Genomic DNA, 15679 nt, shown 5'->3' with positions numbered 1-15679 from the left:
CCCAGAGGATTATTGTGGAAGGAAGGGATCAGGAAAAGCTCTTTGAGGATGTCATGTGTGAGCTGAAACCCAAAGAATGAGAAGGAGCTCCGTGGAAGGTTCCAGAAGAGGGCGAGATGAGTGCAAGGGCCCAGAGGCAGGAGGCATGGGAGGGCCTTTTGGGCCACCAGGAAGTTGCAGTTTGTGAGGGAAAGAGTCTGGATTGTACCCGAGGCCTTGTCCCCTTTTCAGGTGGCCTCGTCCCCTTTTCAGGTGGCCTTAGTGCAAGCCTGTCATTCCCCAGGGCCTCAGTTTCCCCACTTGTAAAGTGGAGGGGAGCCCTCTCCCTCTGAGGGCTGCTTTAGGGTCCCACCCAGAGTGGGCGCCTGGCTGGCGGGCCGGGGGAGAGGCCCCCAGGCGCCAGCTGTGCTGTGCTCAGACCTCGAGGGACTCTTCCTCCACCCCAGCCCGAATGTCTGGGCTCAGCAACCGCCACCGCCGAAGGAGACAAAACGTGCTCACAGCGGACCCTCTGATTCAGCAGGGGTTGGGGATTTGGCAGCGGCAGCCGAGTCTGATTAAAGGCATTCCGAGGCACACTCGGTGTTTGTGTATCTGGTTCTGTATTTACACTTTGGGAAGGAGTGAGGAGGCAGCTGGGGAGTGTCTCCATGGCCAGGGGCCGGGGGCTGGAGTGACTCAGCCTGGAATCTGAGCTCGGCCACATGCCTGTGACGCTTTCATTCATTCCCTGATTCATTCATTATTCCTTCCTGTGCTCAGCAGACGTGTAATGAGAAACTCCAGTGTACCAGGCACACTTCGGGGGGGTCAGCCTGGCCTCGCCTCACTGTGGAGCCCTCCCTTGGTGTGGGGGCCCATGGTGGGGTGGGGCTGGGGTAGCAACAAAGTTAACAACAGTGAGTTATTATTATTTTTGGCTGCATCGTGTGGCTTATGCGATCTTAGTTCCCCAACTAGGGATTTTTTAAAAAATATATTTATTTATTTGGCTGCACTTGTTCTTAGATCCTTGACCAAGGATTGAACCTGAGCCCCTGCATTGGGACCAGGGAGTCTTAGCCATTGAACTGCCAGGAAAGTCCCCCTAACTGGTGATTGAAACAGGGGCCTTGGCAGAGAAAGTGCGGAGTCCTAACCACCGGACTGTCAGGGCATTCCCGATGACAGTGAATTAAAAATGAACTAAAAACTGAAATGGAAGAGCTCAATCTGTAAAATTCCTAGAAGGAAGCACTAAAAGCACAAGCAAAGAATTGGACCCTGTGAGCGTTGAAAACTTCTGTGCGTCAAAAGACTGTCAAGAAAATGAAAAGACAGAGAAAGAAAATATTTGCAAACCATATAATCTGTGCATGTGTGCTAGGTCGCTTCAGTTGTGTTCGACTCTTTGCGACCCTATGGACTGTAGGACCCTATGGACTGTAGGCTCTGATAAGCGATTAAGATTCAGAATGTTAAGCTGCAGTATAGCACAGGGAGCTCAGCTTGGTTCTCTAATGATGTAGAGGGGTGGGATGGTGGGGTTGGGAGGGAGGCTTAAGGGGATATAGGTATACATATAGCTGATTAACCAAGAGCTTCCCTGGTGGCTCAGACAGTAAAGTCTGCCTGCAAAGCAAGAGACCCGGGTTTGATCCGTGGGTCAGGAAGATCCCCCGGAGAAGAGAAATGGCAACCCACTCCAGTGTTCTTGCCTGGGAAATCGCACGCAGAGGAGCCTGGCAGGCTTCAGTCCATGGAGTTGCAAAGAGTTGGACATGACTGAGCGACTAATACTTATAGCTGATTCACATTGTTGTACAGCAGAAATCAACACAATATTGTAAAGCAGTTACACTCCAATTAAAAAAAAAGACCCAGAATATATACTCAACAAGGAAAAAAACATGCAACTCACTTTTTAAAAAGGCGAAGGGCTTGTCATTTCTCCAAAGATATACAAATGGCCGGTAAGCACATGATAAGATGCTCAACATCACTAGTCATCAGGGAAATGAAAGTCAGAACCAAAAAGAGGTACCATCTCCCACCCGTCAGGATGGCAACTGTCAAAACAGCAGAAATTAACCAGTGTTGGTGAGGATGTGGGGGAATTGGAACCCTTGTACACTGCTGGTAGGAATGTAAAATGGTGTGGTAGCTGTGGAAGACAGTCTGGCGGTCCCTCAATGAGATAAATACGGGATTATCATATGATCCAGCAGTTCTCCTTGTAGGTATACTCCTGAGAGGTTTGAAAACAGGGACTCAAGCAGGTACTTGTACATGCACGTCCACAGCAGCACTAGTCACGGTCGCCAGGAGGTGGGCCAGCACACATCCATCGGCAGATGAACGGATAAACACAACGTGGTCCATCCATGCAGTGGAATATTAATTCAGACATAAAAAGGAGTGACGCTCTGACACATGCTACAGCACGGATGAACTCTGAAAACACGCCAAGAGAAAGAAGCCAGACACAGACAAATAGTGTGTGATCCCCTTTGTGCGTGTTAAGTCGCTTCAGTCGTGTCTGACTCTGCGACCCTTATGGATTGAAACCCGCCAGGCTCCTCTGTCTGTGGGATTTCCCGGGCAAGGATACTGGAGTGGGTTGCCATTTCGTTCTCCAGGGGATCTTCCCAACCTGGGGATCGAACCCGTATCTCTTATGTCTCTTGTGATGGCAGGCTGGTTTTTTACCACTAGCGCCACCTTTGTATGAAATGTCAGGAATAGGCAAATGCAGACAAATAGAAAGCAAGTTAGTGGTTGTGGGGCTGTGAGGGGACTGAGAAGCGACTGTTAATGGGCACTGGGTCTCTTTTGGGGTGATGAGAATGCTCTTGACCTGGCTAAAGGTAATGGTAGTACAGTATTGTGAATGTACTAGATGCTGCTGATTTGTACACTTTAAAATGGTTCATTTTTCTGTTGCGTGACTTTGATAAAAAAGAAAGAAAAAAGTTTAAAGAGAGAAAACAGTAGTCCCGGGCCTTCCTGGTTGGGTGCCTGTGCTTGCCCAGCGGTCTGCCCGAGCCCCAGGTGTTCATTCCCAGAGTGGGCAGCAGAGGTGTGGGGAGAGACCGGTCATCCCATGGGTGCGGTGAATGGAGCCTGAGAGGGCCCGCCTCCCTTCCTCAAACTCTCGTCTGGTGCTGGAGCAGCTGAGACTGGCCTCTTGGGGCCGGTTCCTTGGAAAGAACCTGCAGGGACACAGCCATTCAAAAGTGGGCCACAGTCACCCATGGGGAACGCTGGCTCTAGAAAACGCAGCAGCAGCTCCACAAGATTCAGTTAGATCCCTTTAGGGACTCTCGGGGGCTCCCTCCAAAGGCCCCTATGGCTGCTGGAATGCTTGGAGAACCTGACAAAGCCCGGGTCCCTCCCTTCCTGGGAACAGCCTCCAACAGTGGCCCCTTCAAGGGCCCCTCTGATGTCAGCAACCTCCTGAGGACTCCACCTTGGGGAGCCCAGTGGGCGGGGCTTCAGGCCAGGGTGTGTGAATCTCCTGGGGTCCTGCTCAGCACTCAGGTCCCCAAAGGGTGGTACCCTCACGATGGATTTGCTCTCCACCTCCCTCTCATGAGTGGTTCTTGGCCCGTGCGCTTGGGAAGCTGTCTGTTCATCCTTGGGCCTCAGTTTCCCCAGAGACAGGGTGATACTTCCCACGTGAGCATGGGAGGAGCTCGGTCCCCGCCTGGGATCCCGCGCACACTGAGTCATCGTTCCTGCACTCACAGGTTCTTCTGATGTCTGGCCTCTCAGTCCCCACGGGGGTGCCATGCCGCACCATTGTGCCAGGGTCCTCACGGGGTTGACAGTCTGATGGGAAGAGACAGACCTCGAGTGGTTTTGGAGAGTGAGCCGTGGAGGTGACCCCACAGGGGAGAGGTGCACAGTGTCGGGCCAGCCCAGTGGGAAGAGCCTCTTGGAGGAGATGCTGGTGCAAATGCCCCGAGGCAGCCCCCTCGGCTGGCAGAGTGCAGTGACACGTGGGGAGCAAGGGGCCAGATAGTGCAGACCTCCGTGGTGAGAGGGGGAAGCAGGTCTGCTCAGAGCTCGAGGCTCCTCCCTGACCCTCTGCTGTGGCCCCCGCGCCTGCCCTGGCTTTGCAGGACAGAGCTCAGCCTTCAGCGTGGCCACTCCCCTTATCTCATTAGGAGGCTGGCCAGTTACCATGGTGGTTATGATGGGCCCGACCAGGGCTGGCTCCTTCCAGACAGCGAGGCCTGGGAGGAGCTGACAGATGGGAATTCGCTGCCTCCTGTGGGGGCCTCGGAGGATTGGGACTGCCCTGGGGAAGTGACTGCGTCTGCCATGCCTTCTCGGGGCACTGGTTCCTGATCGTTCCCCAGCCCTGTGGCCCCTACTCCTCCTAGCCCCTCGGATGCTGCCAGGGTGGGGCGGGGCATGCCCAGTAGGGATGTGAACACAGAAACGGGATACACGCCTCGCAGGGCAGCTCTATCCCTGCGGGGTCCCGGCAGCAAGGGGGTTGGGGGAAGCTGAAGAAGTCACCATTTCCCCACCGTTCTGTAGGGGGAGAAGGGATGGGTATCAGGGCCGGTCCTGACTCAGGCTGTGTCAGGAACCAGTGGGGCTTTCCTGCCTAAAAACAAGGGCCCCGGGGCTTAGGCAGGGCTTGAGGTGGCCTTTTAAACAATCTTCTTATTTACTTGGCCGTGTTGGGTCTTTGTTGCAGCACGTGGGGTATTTCGCTGCAGTGCGTGGAGTCTTTAGCTGTGCTGCGCAGACTCAGTAGTTGCGGCATGGGGTCTTGGTTTCTGCGAGGCACCTGAGATCTTAGTTCCTCCAACCAAGGCTCCGACCCTCATCCCCTGCATTGCATGCGTGTGTGCGAGCTAAGTCACTTCAGTTGTGTCCGACTCTTTGTGACCCCATGGACTGTAGCCCACCAGGCTCCTCTGTCCATGGGATTCTCCAGGCGAGAACACTGGCGTGGGTTGCCATGCCCTCCTCCAGGGGATCTTCCTGACCTGGGATCGAACCTGCGTCTCTTATGTCTCCTGCATTGGCAGGTGGGCTTTTATGACTGGCGCCACCAGGGAAGTCCCCCTGAGGAGGCTTTTTACAGTGAGACTCGTGCCGCGCCCCCGCCTTGATAGAGCCAACATGGTTGGGTTGACGCTCTGACTTGAAGCTTCCAGACGAGATGGTGTGCTCTGATCTGTGATGTGACATGGCCTCTGACACTCTGTGGTCCCAGCTGCCCACTGGTCCACAAGGTTATCCAGGAGTCAGGTTCCAGGAGTGGAGTCCATGCCCTACTTGACCACTTTTGAGTGGGGTGGCCCTAGGCTGCTCCTTTCCCTGCTCAGCCTCAGTTTTCCTATCTGGAAAGTGGAGTATGCTGGGAACCCCCTCAAAGTTCCTGTCTTAGATTGAGTTGTGTCCCCTCAAAAGGTATGTCCACATGCTCACCCCGTAGCCTGGGAACATGGCCTTACTTGGCAAGAGCACTTTTGCAGATGTAATTAAGGGTCCCAAGATGAGATGATTCTGAAATAGGATGGGCTCCGAATCTAATAACAGGTATTATTCTGAGAGAAAGGAGACGGGGTTTGGGACACAGCCACAGAGGGGAAGGCTGTGTGGAGATGGAGGCAGAGATCGGAGCCATGAGCCAAGGATGACCGGAGCCCCCTCAAGCCGAGAGAGGCTGGGCTGCGTCCTCCGTCTGCAGCTCTGGAAGGAATCAGCTCTGCTCACACCTTGATTTTCGACTTCACCTCTGGGTTTGTGAGGGAGTGAATTCCTGTTGTTTTAAGCCACCCACTTTATGGTAATTTGTTACGGTCAGCCCAGGATACTTAAGACAGGGCATTTGTGATGCTTAAGTGTGCTGATACAGAGAAGGGCTCTGTGCCCCATGGTGGGGGGGAGGGGGCTCCGGGGTGCCGTCTGCAGCACGTGGGGTGGGGAGACGCTGAGCAGAGGGTGGCTAAGGTCAGTGCGGTGCTTCTGGTTGTCTGTTGTGGCCCCATTGGCCCCATCTCTGACCCCAGGGTGTGGCCCCACGGGGTTGGTTGGTTGGTTCACACCTGAGAGCAGGAAGGTTTGAGAGGCATGAACTGGACTGTTCTGGAAAGATCTGGAGCTGCAGAATGCTGGTGGGAGGCAAGGCCAGATATATGATAGCACTGCCTGGAGCCCTGGTGTGGCCACATGCAGGGTCAGCAGCAGACACATTGTGACTGGCAGACCGTGAATCTCAGGTGCCCACCTCCTGGTGGGGGCAGCATGGGGACAGTAGTCAGGGTCTCAGGCCAGGCATTTGTTTTGTTTTAATATTTGATTTATTTATTTGGCTGCGCTGGGTCTTAGTGGCGGCACACAAGATCTTTCATTGTCATTATTTATTTATTCTTGGTTCCACTGGGTCTTCGCTGCTGTGCGCAGCCTTTCTCTGCTTGTAGTGAGTGGGGGCTGCTCATCATTGCGGCGCACAAGCTCCTCATTGCTGCAGCTTCACTAGCTGCGGCACACAGCTTCAGTAGTTGTGGTGCATGGGCTTAGTTGCTCCACAACAGGTGGGATCTTCCTGGACAGGGGATTGAACCCTTGTCCCCTGCACTGGCAGGCGGGTTCTTATGCACTGGACACCAGGGAAGCCCACAGGGGATCTTTAGTTGTGGCATGTGGGATCTAGTTCCCTGATCAGGGATCGCACCCAGCCTCTTGCCTTGGGTGCAAAGAGTCTCAGCCACTGCAGCGGTAGGGAAGTCGAGGGCCAGGCACTTTGGATTGCGCAGATGTGGTTAGACACACCAAGAGGCAGGTGGGAAGAGTCTGGGTCAGTGGTGCTCTTACTGTTGTGATTGTCTTCCTTTAACTCCGTAGAGGAAGAGGGTAGCTTTAGAGGAAGCTGGGTGGGCAATTCAGGAACTCCCTCTACCATCTTCGCAGTTTTTCTGTGAACCTAAAACTTTCATAATAAAAACGGAGGTTAAGAGCAACAACAGGGAGAATTCCCTGGCAGTCCAGTGGTTAGAACTCGGCTTCGAATGCAGGGGTTAGAGAGGCAAGCCCTCCTTGGGGAACTAAGATCCCACATGCCTTGTAACAACAGCAATAACAACAAGGCCAGAGGCCAATATGAAGGTGACGGGGGGCCTTCTCCTTGAGGGGGTGTCAGGGAGGCCCCTCCAAGATGGATGTGGAGGGGGAGCTGTCACAGGCAGCTCCCTGGGGTAGGGGGAGCACAAACTCGGGGTGCTTTGGGATCAGATTTCTGGAGGGAGTGGGGAGAGCAGAGAGCAGGGAGGCCCCTGTGAAAGTGTGAGTGATAGGGCACCTTCCTATCCTCCGCATCTGGAATGGGGTCTGCTCTCACAATGTGGGAGCCTGGTCTTGGACCCCAGGCTGTCTGACCCTCAGGCCAGAAGCCAAGGGGCACCTGCGAGGCGCAGCTCCTCCATACCAGCAGGTCTTGTCCAGGCGTCACCACCCTGCCCATACTGCCTTCCGCCAAAACCCACGAGAATGGGGCAAGGGGAAGGGCAGGCTCAAGCCACCTTAGGGCACCAGGGGTTGTGTCAGCATCCTGAAAGGTTCCTGTATGGCCTCCAGATGGAGCTGTCACCTGGTGCATGGGAACCGCGGTGTCCGTTCCTTCATTCATTTGGTTACTCACTCGTGAGTTCGTGTGCGCCTTTGTTCCACCAGCACTGCTGCCGAGTGTTAGACCCTGGCTTGGATGCTGGGTTTATGCTGAGGTTGGGGGTAGGGTAGAAAGTGCCTTCAGGAACCTCTGGGCAGAGGGATGCAGGAGGGACTGTGGTTTGACAGGGGAAGAGGTCTGAGGTCTGGCGTCCAGCAGTTTGTCAAACCCTGCCTGGTGGCATCACTCTTTGGTCCTCCTTGTGTAGCCTTGGAGGCATCCAGTCCATGGGTGGAGCCCAGGCTGACACCTCCTCACCCCAGGGTCTGCTTATTCCTGGGGTTTTCTGGCCGGGCATGGGACAGCAGTCAGCCCCTGCAAAAGTTAAGGGGCCCTGAAGACCACCTTCATGTCTGACACCAGCTGCAGAAATTGAGGGTTCCCAATACTGTACTAGGACTTCCCTGGTGGCTCAGATGGTAAAGAACCTGCCTGCAATTTGGGAGACCTGGGTTCCATCCCTGGGTCAGGAAGATCTCCTGGAGGAGGAAGTGGCAACCCAGTCCAGTATTCTTGCCTGGAGAATTCCATAGATGGAAGAGTCTGGTGGGTTGCAGTCCATGGAGTCACAGAGTCAGACATGACTGAGCGACTGAAAAAAAAAAAAAGCTACACTCAGCTCAACGGTTCACTGGAAGGACTCAGAAGTCACTGAAGACCTTCATACTCACGGTCATGGTCTATTTCTTAAAAGTTCTGTCTATTCATTTGTTTTTATTTACGGCTGCGCTGGGTCTGTGTTGCTGTGCGCGGGCTTTCTCTAGTTGCGGCAAGCAGGGCCCACCTTCTAGTTGCGGTGCCTGGGCTTTCTGCTGGGTGGCTTCTCTTATCGCAGATCCTGAGCTCTGGAGCACAGCGCCCGGGCTTAGTTGCCCCGTGCCATGTGGGATCTTCCCTGACTAGGGATCCAACCCGCGTCCTCTGCATTGGCAGCTGGATGCTTGAACTGCGGGGCCATCAGAGACGCCCTCGGCCATGGTCTGTTACAGTGAAAGGACACAGGTCACAGTTGGAAGGGGGCGGTGGCCAGGAGACTTCCAAACAGAGCTGGAGACTCCCGTCCCCGTGTAGTTGCGTGGACAGTGCTTGCTGCTCCCAGCTCCAGTGTGTGCTGACAATGCGTGGGGGCTGGAAGCTGTGGGTCCCCCCGAGCCTTGGCGTCCAGGGATTTTACCAGGGTCCACCATACAGACGCAGCCCCAGCAGAGGAGGAGCTGAGAACCTCAGTCACCTGAGCCCCCCACCCTCGCCCACCCTATTAGCAGAGATACCCAGTGTGGCCCAGGGTTCCAGGCGAACAAATACACTTTGATGTGGCAGGACTTTCACTTCCCAGGAGCTGGGAGCAAAGATCAAACAGCCCTGAGCCAGGTTCACCCTTTAAAGTGAAAGTGATAGTCGCTCAGTCTTGTCCAACTCTTTGTGACCCCGTGGACTGTAGCCCACCAGGCTCCTCTGTCGATAGGATTTTCTGAGCAAGAATACTGGAGTGGGTTGCCATTTCCTTCTCCAAGGGCTGTTCCCAACTCAGGTCCAACCCAGGGATCAAATCCAGGTCTCCTGCACTGCAGGCAGATTCTTTACCAACTGAGCCACCTGGGAAGCCCTGCTTGTGGCGCTCCATGTACAAGCAAGGATGAGTATGGGGGTCCCCCAGAGGAAGAGGGGGGCCCCACACTGGGTCCACTCCAGAGGCCGTACCACACAGCCTGACATTCCCGTGACAAAGTGGATGGGGTTTGGGGGCCCCTGCGGGAAGGAGAGGCTCCGGCTGAGATGGCTAGGAGGGCCAGCGTTAGAGCAGACACACAGCCATGAGCAGCAGGTCCCCTTCTGGGCTCCCTCGGCCCGGAAGGTGTAATGGGAGCACTTCCTGTGTCACACGTCTGGTGTTCACGTGGACACACACACAGTCTGGACAACCCACTCTATGGGAGGGGAAACTGAGGTGCAGGAGGGGGCTGTAGCCTCCAGGGCCAGGTGGTACTTGAGAGGTGGGTGTAATGTAGGTTCGTGCCCTGTGGCTCAGACACAAGAAGGTCCTGGGGGGGCGGGTCTCAGGTCCAAGGACACCTGAGCCCACCCTGCTTGGCCTCGCCTGACCTCTCCTGACCGGGGGCTGGCCTGTTTCATCCCGCGTGACCCGGGGACCTGGGGAGGAGGGCCACAGGGTGTTCATGGCGAACATCTCCAGCTTTTGGAGTCAGAGTCTGGTCCAGCAGATGCCTGAGAGCCACCCGTGGAGGAATGGAGCTGGGTCAGGCTCCCTCCTGGCTCCGCCGCCCTTCACAGGAAACAGCTGTTTACCTGGGTGAGGTGCTCGGCCGGGCCAGCAGCCAGTTCCTGAGCTTCACTTCCCCCTCTGGTGTCCAAGGCCCCCCAGGAAGCCGGGGCTGGCGTGGGAGAGTGGGGCGGTGTGGGCGGCCAGTGAGCGGCGCGCTGCCAGGAGCTGTTTGTGAGGGAACGTGAGCCGTTCTTGTTGTGTACACAGTGTTGACCCTAGCAACCATCCCAACCGGCCGCGGCAGACGCCCACCCCTCCCCTGGTGCCCAGCGGCCGCCCCTCTGTCACGGTACTGCATCCCAGGGCAGATTGATGGGCCTCGGGGACCTGCCCGAAGGCCATTGGTGGTGTCAACCGGGTCAGGAGCATCTGCTATTCCTGGCGAAGTGGAATCGATGCTCTGGCGAGGGAAGGCCAGGTCCCAGCCCTGCTCGGAGGCAGCTGTGACTGGTCAGGGAGCCCCGGGCTCTTGATTCTGAGTCCTGGCCCAGGGGGACAAATCCACGTGTGAGTGAATGGCGGAGGACCACACAGGAATGTGGCCAGCCCGGATGAAGGCTCTGCAGTGGGTGAGACTGGCGGGACAGGCAGAGGGGGCCTGGGGGCTTGGGCTGGACTCCTTAGAACTCAGGCAGGATCTGGCAGACCGGCTCATGCTGTGCTTTGAAAAGCCAGCGCTGCACTTCAGAGCCGGCCCCTCTGATTCAGACCAGTGAAAAGACAATTTCTCCCGTGTCCGGGCGTAAATTCGCAGCCTCTGGCCTGCGCCCCAGGAACATAGCCTTTGGCGTGATAAGAAATGGCTCCCCCGGGTGGGTGAGGGGCCTCCTGCTCAGGCTTCCAGGCTCCAGGTCCACTTGATACTCTTGCTTATTCACCAGTTGTTTGAAGCAGCCAGTGAGGCTCCCTCAAGTTCACGGAGGCAGCACCCTTCCGGATGGGGAGGCGAGTTTCCCTGCCTGGAGTGGGCCACCTGGGGCATCTTGGGTCTCTGATTCTTCTGGTTCATGGCTCCTTTGAGAATCTGAGTCACGGGAGTCCCACATCCTCTGTGCCTGGTGTCACGCGTAGGGCCCTTGGGAATGGCGCTCCACAGGGTGTGCTCAAGAGGTGTCTTCCCCTTCCCCCCACTATAGCTGTCAGCTTCTCTGTTGCAGCTCCAGCTCCAGAAGTCCCAGTACCTGCAGCTGGGCCCGAGCCGTGGCCAGTACTACGGTGGGTCCCTGCCCAACGTGAACCAGATTGGGAGCGGCACTGTGGATCTGCCCTTCCAGGTGAGGCCCCATCCCTCCCCCACGCCACCTCCCACCTGGAGTGTGTTACAGGCCAGGCCCCACACTGTCCACCGAGCAAGAGTGCCTGTATGACAGCCTGTGAACGTCGGAGATCACAGGCAATTGCTGCCACCCGTCCCCCTGCCACACACCGCCCCCCCCGCCCACTCCTTCCTCTGGGATGGCCTGGCCAGGCCTCGCCCGGCTCCCTCTGGCCCATCCCCTGTCAGCAGATCCCGCAGCAAGGCCAAGGTCTGGCGATGAGCATTTCGGCAGCCGCTACACCTGTTGGCCGGCTGTGCGGCAGCGGGAACCGCTCAGGGCCTCTGGGGCTTGGCTCCGTCCCGCTTCACTAATCTGCACGCCCAGCAATTCTCAGAAGGAGGCCCCGCGGCCTGACCCCACTTGTCTGCAAACGTTTCTTGGCAGAGACGCACACAGCGCAGCTCCCGCAGGCCGTGTAGCTGCCGCGCACATCCTTATCACAAATAAGAGATAAGGCCCACTGTCCGCCTCTTCCCCCGGGCCCTGTCCCTCGACCCTGATCTGCAGTGGAAGTGGGGGCATGGTGGGCCCAGGAGCCGGGCCGAAAGCTGCCTGCCCCCCACCCCCCAGCATGATGTCTGGGCTTTGCAGCGACAGGTCCACTGAGCAGCCACACACCTGTCCCAATGGCTGGGACAGAGCCCCAGAAACAGCCACGTCCGTGTGCGTGTTGACAGGCCAGGTGGAGCTGGGTCGGCCCCGCAGGGAGCTCAGTCCTATTCATTCCCCAGCTGTGCTCCTCCCACACCGCCGCGGGGATGTGCCGGGGCCCCGGATCCCACGGGCTGGCTTGGGGTCCGGCTGGCTCAGCTCTGAGTCCCCAGGGCCTCCTCCAATGGCCTCCACGTCAGAGCACATGCACCAGGCCGTCTTGCTCATCTTGGTCAGGGCCCTTCCTAGTTGGCTTTCCTCCCCTCCTCCCTGCTCGCCCCTTCCTCTGTTTTCCCCATCCCTTCCTTCTTCAAGGAGTGTGTCTCTCTGGGCACCCCCAAGCTTGCCCTGTCTGGGGCTACTGTAGGGCCCCCAAGGGCCAAGAGGGGCCTCTTGGGTTTCCCACTGGGGGACCAGGTGAGGCAGGAGTGTCTCAAAGTCTCGGTTCTTTGCATTTTCAGCCCAGCGGATTTCTGGGGGAGGCTCTGGCAGCGGCTCCTGTCTCTCTGGTAAATGAGCCCCTGGGCTGAGGTCTCGGCATCCCCGGCACGCGCGTGGGCGCTAGGTACTCCTGTGCGGCCGCCCTTGTGGCCCCGTGGGAGGTGTCCCCTCTGCCAGTGGAAGCAGATCCGCCCTGCACCCCCTGGTCTGGGGAAGTGCGTGTGGGCGCATCCAGAGACCCCTGCCCTGGGGATCCGAGCATGCGCGCCGACGCTGCATGGGTTCATTCCTGTGACACGCACACACGTGTGCACAGGTCCTAGACTTGGCCTGGCGAGCGGGGCTGTGGCTGGTCTGAGCTGCTCTCTGCCTCTGGCTCTGCTTCAGCTGCCTCAGTTTCCCCTCTGGGCTTCCAGGCATCTCTGGGAGGAGATGAACGGCCTGTGCCCTCTGGTACCCATGCCTGGATGGTGAGGTCGCTGCCGTCTCCCGGGCCTGCAGCCTTTTGGAGGCAGAAACACATAAAGACCCAAGCTGGCAGGGTCCTTGCTTCCTCGCTGGGTCCAAGAAAGACAGGTCCCCAGGCGCCAGGGAGAGCAGTCAGCCCCGAGTGCTAGCTGAGGTGTTCGGACAGGTGGGGCAGAGTGATGAGGCAGCCAGGGGCAGGCTTCCCGAGGAAATTGCTTTTTGCCTGGCTGTGCAGAGAAGAGAGAAGGGCCCAAAGGCCAGATGGCTGGGTAGGGGGCCGGTAGCTGCATCCAGAGCTAGGCTAAGGCTGCCAGTCTTGCCTCCGTCAGATGGTGTGGGGGCCCCGTGGCGCCAAGGCAGGCGGAGAGCAGGCTCTTGGGGACCTCTGAAGCGGGAGCAGGGCCTGACTGGGGGCCTCATGCCAGCCCCAGGTTCTGGAAGGGAGCCCCGTCCAGCCAAGCTGTGGGCCAGGGCTCCGGAAAGCGCGCCTGCACTTGGCTCCCAGTGGTGCTGGGACAAGGCCGTGGGGGAGGGTGCGCGGGGGTCGAGTCTCAATCAAGACCAGCCCCAGGCTTGCCGAGGAGCCTCCGGGGAGCCAGTACTAGGCCAGGTGGGCCCCTGACGTCCTGGGCTGGAAGCCCTGGGGCTGTCTCTTGGCAGGCCCCTCCAGGGATGACGTAGGTGGGGAGAGGAGGTCGGCCAGGCCCGGAGAGAGAGGGCGGAGGCCCGTCTGCACCTGGCGAGGCTGGAGGGGGGTGCTCGGGCCCGCTGCACCCTGGCACCCCTGCCAGCACCGGGCCCCGAGCTTGCGCCGCTCTGCCTGGCCCGTGCATGCCGGCTGCACTGCACGCCTGCCGCCCTGGTGCCTGGGACCCCTGGCTCGCCGCCACCCCCACAGTGCTCGGAGGCTGGGGGCAGGGGCCCCAGAGGAAAGGAGGCCCATCTGGAATAGCCAAGGGTGTCTCCAGAGCCGGGCAAGAGGGGGTTGTTGGGGGGAACTTGAGGTCAGATTCTGGGGGTCAAATCTCAGATCACAGCGGATAACCGTGGTTTGGGTTCCTCTCTTTTCTTGTTCCATCTCTTCCTCTCCTCCCTCCCCACATTGGTCCCCTCCCTACCCCCAGACACCCTTCCCGTCCTCGGGCCTGGACACCAGCCGAACTACGCGGCACCATGGGCTGGTGGATAGAGTGTACCGGGAGCGAGGCCGGCTTGGCTCCCCGCACCGCCGGCCCCTGTCGGTGGACAAACACGGAAGGCAGATATCCTTTTCCCAGAGGATGTGGGCAGGGGTGTGGGGCTGGGGGTTGGGGCGGGGACCGCTTCATCCGGCTGACAGAGCAGCCTGTTACCCACACCGTGATAGAATCAGGGCTGCTCCAGTCTTCCAGGGCTACTGGGCAGCACCAGGAGTGGGTGCAATCACATGGCAACCCCAGAAGACTTCCTGGAGGAGGCAGTGCAAGCTGAGGAGCCTTTAGCCAGGTGGGGGGTTAGGAGAGCCCAGGAAACAGTGATACAGAAGAGACCCCTGGAGCACACAGCCTGAGATGAGTTGGGAGAGTGCACTCAGACGCCTGCCTGGGCAGGGGGGCCCAGGAAAGCTGTGGGCCGGGCATCCACACATCAGGGCCATGGTGGTGAACCCTCCAGGGGCCACACGGAGGGCAGCCCAGCCGAGGCAGGGGGGTCTACGGGATCTGAGCCTGAGCCAGACCCAGACAGATCAGAGGGAGGCTACCGGAAGACACAAAATTTGCCTTTGCACCTTGGCCAAGCAGAGAAGACTGTCAAGAATCCCCCCATCCAACCCCCCCACCGACTTGGCTGCCCGTTGGTGCTTAGCCAGCCAGCCTCCCCCACCCCCAGCGTCTGAGTGGCTGCTCCTGGGAACCCCAGCTCTTGAGCACAGAGAAGACTGTTCTTTCCTGCTTCTTGTTTCCATGGGCTGGGGGAGCCTGAGCAGCTGGGCCCCAGACCGAGCTCTCGGGGCCCCGGGAGCCACCCCGTCAGCCCAGAATTAAGAGTCAAGGCCGGGGTCAGCTGAACTAGACTCCCTGCAGCCCCCCCGCCCCCACGGGCCCCTGTTTCACGGCTGAGGCCTCTCTTGGAAGGGGCGCAGCCCGCACGTGCGCTTGCAGGGGGTGAGTGCTGAGTGCTAGGTGGACGGGGCTGGACCCTGGGGGCTGCTCGCAGCCAGGCAGGAAAGGCCCCCCGCCCCGAGGCCCCAGCTGTTCGCAGCCTCCCAGCAGCCTGGCTCCTCGGGCTGGCCCATGCAGGGTTTCTGGGGCTCAGGGAGGGCTTGAGTCAGCAGCACCATCCCCTTAACTCACACGCACGTGGACAGCTGCCCATATGGCACCGTGTACCTCTCGCCACCTGCGGACACCAGCTGGAGAAGGTCAGTGACCCAGAACCAACCCCCAGCCCTCTTGTTGGAAACAAAGCCATACTTCCATCATGGTCGTGCTTGGGAAACCAAGATGTAGTCCTTTAAAAATGGCAAAACTTAGGAGCATCCAGAAGTTTCTAGAAATCAACTCTATCCCTGTAACAATGAGGTCACAGTTTTGGGGTCTTCCAGGGATTTTTTTTTCCTTTCTCTGATTTATGACTTTTTTTTTCTTTTCTTTTTAACCAAAGTTGGGGTTGTATGGAATATTCAGTGTCATCATTGCTTTATTTCATTTAATGTGCTATTATGATTGTTTCCCACGTTCCCAAAAAGCCATAGAAAATGTGATTGGAAAAGTATTGTATATTACTAGAAGATTAGGGAAATATATAAATACATGTAGAAGATTAAAAAAAAAACCCATAATGTCATCATCTAGGAAGATATAGCAA

General features: G+C 57.8%; 1 protein-coding gene across 25 annotated transcripts in view; it reads left to right on the top strand.

Moving 5' to 3' along the window:
- The window catches only part of CRTC1 (CREB regulated transcription coactivator 1), an 86220-nt gene that overhangs the window by 42656 nt on the left and 27885 nt on the right, over positions 1–15679 (top strand). For 14 of the 25 annotated variants that reach the window (XM_081496249.1, XM_081496250.1, XM_081496246.1 and 11 more), the window contains exons 2-4: positions 11111–11227; positions 13957–14094; positions 15172–15233. In XM_081496249.1, the coding sequence (XP_081352375.1) occupies positions 11111–11227; positions 13957–14094; positions 15172–15233 (317 nt within the window). Of the gene's footprint in view, positions 1–11110; positions 11228–12384; positions 12433–13956; positions 14095–15171; positions 15234–15679 lie in introns of all 25 variants that reach the window. The other 11 variants (XM_081496243.1, XM_081496248.1, XM_081496242.1 and 8 more) reach the window with 1 other exon arrangement.

The sequence above is a fragment of the Giraffa tippelskirchi genome, chromosome 6 (assembly GCF_054371585.1).
Source record: "Giraffa tippelskirchi isolate mGirTip1 chromosome 6, T2T-mGirTip1v1.2.pri, whole genome shotgun sequence".
Taxonomy (NCBI): domain Eukaryota; kingdom Metazoa; phylum Chordata; class Mammalia; order Artiodactyla; family Giraffidae; genus Giraffa; species Giraffa tippelskirchi.
This window is presented reverse-complemented; position numbering and strand designations above follow the sequence as displayed.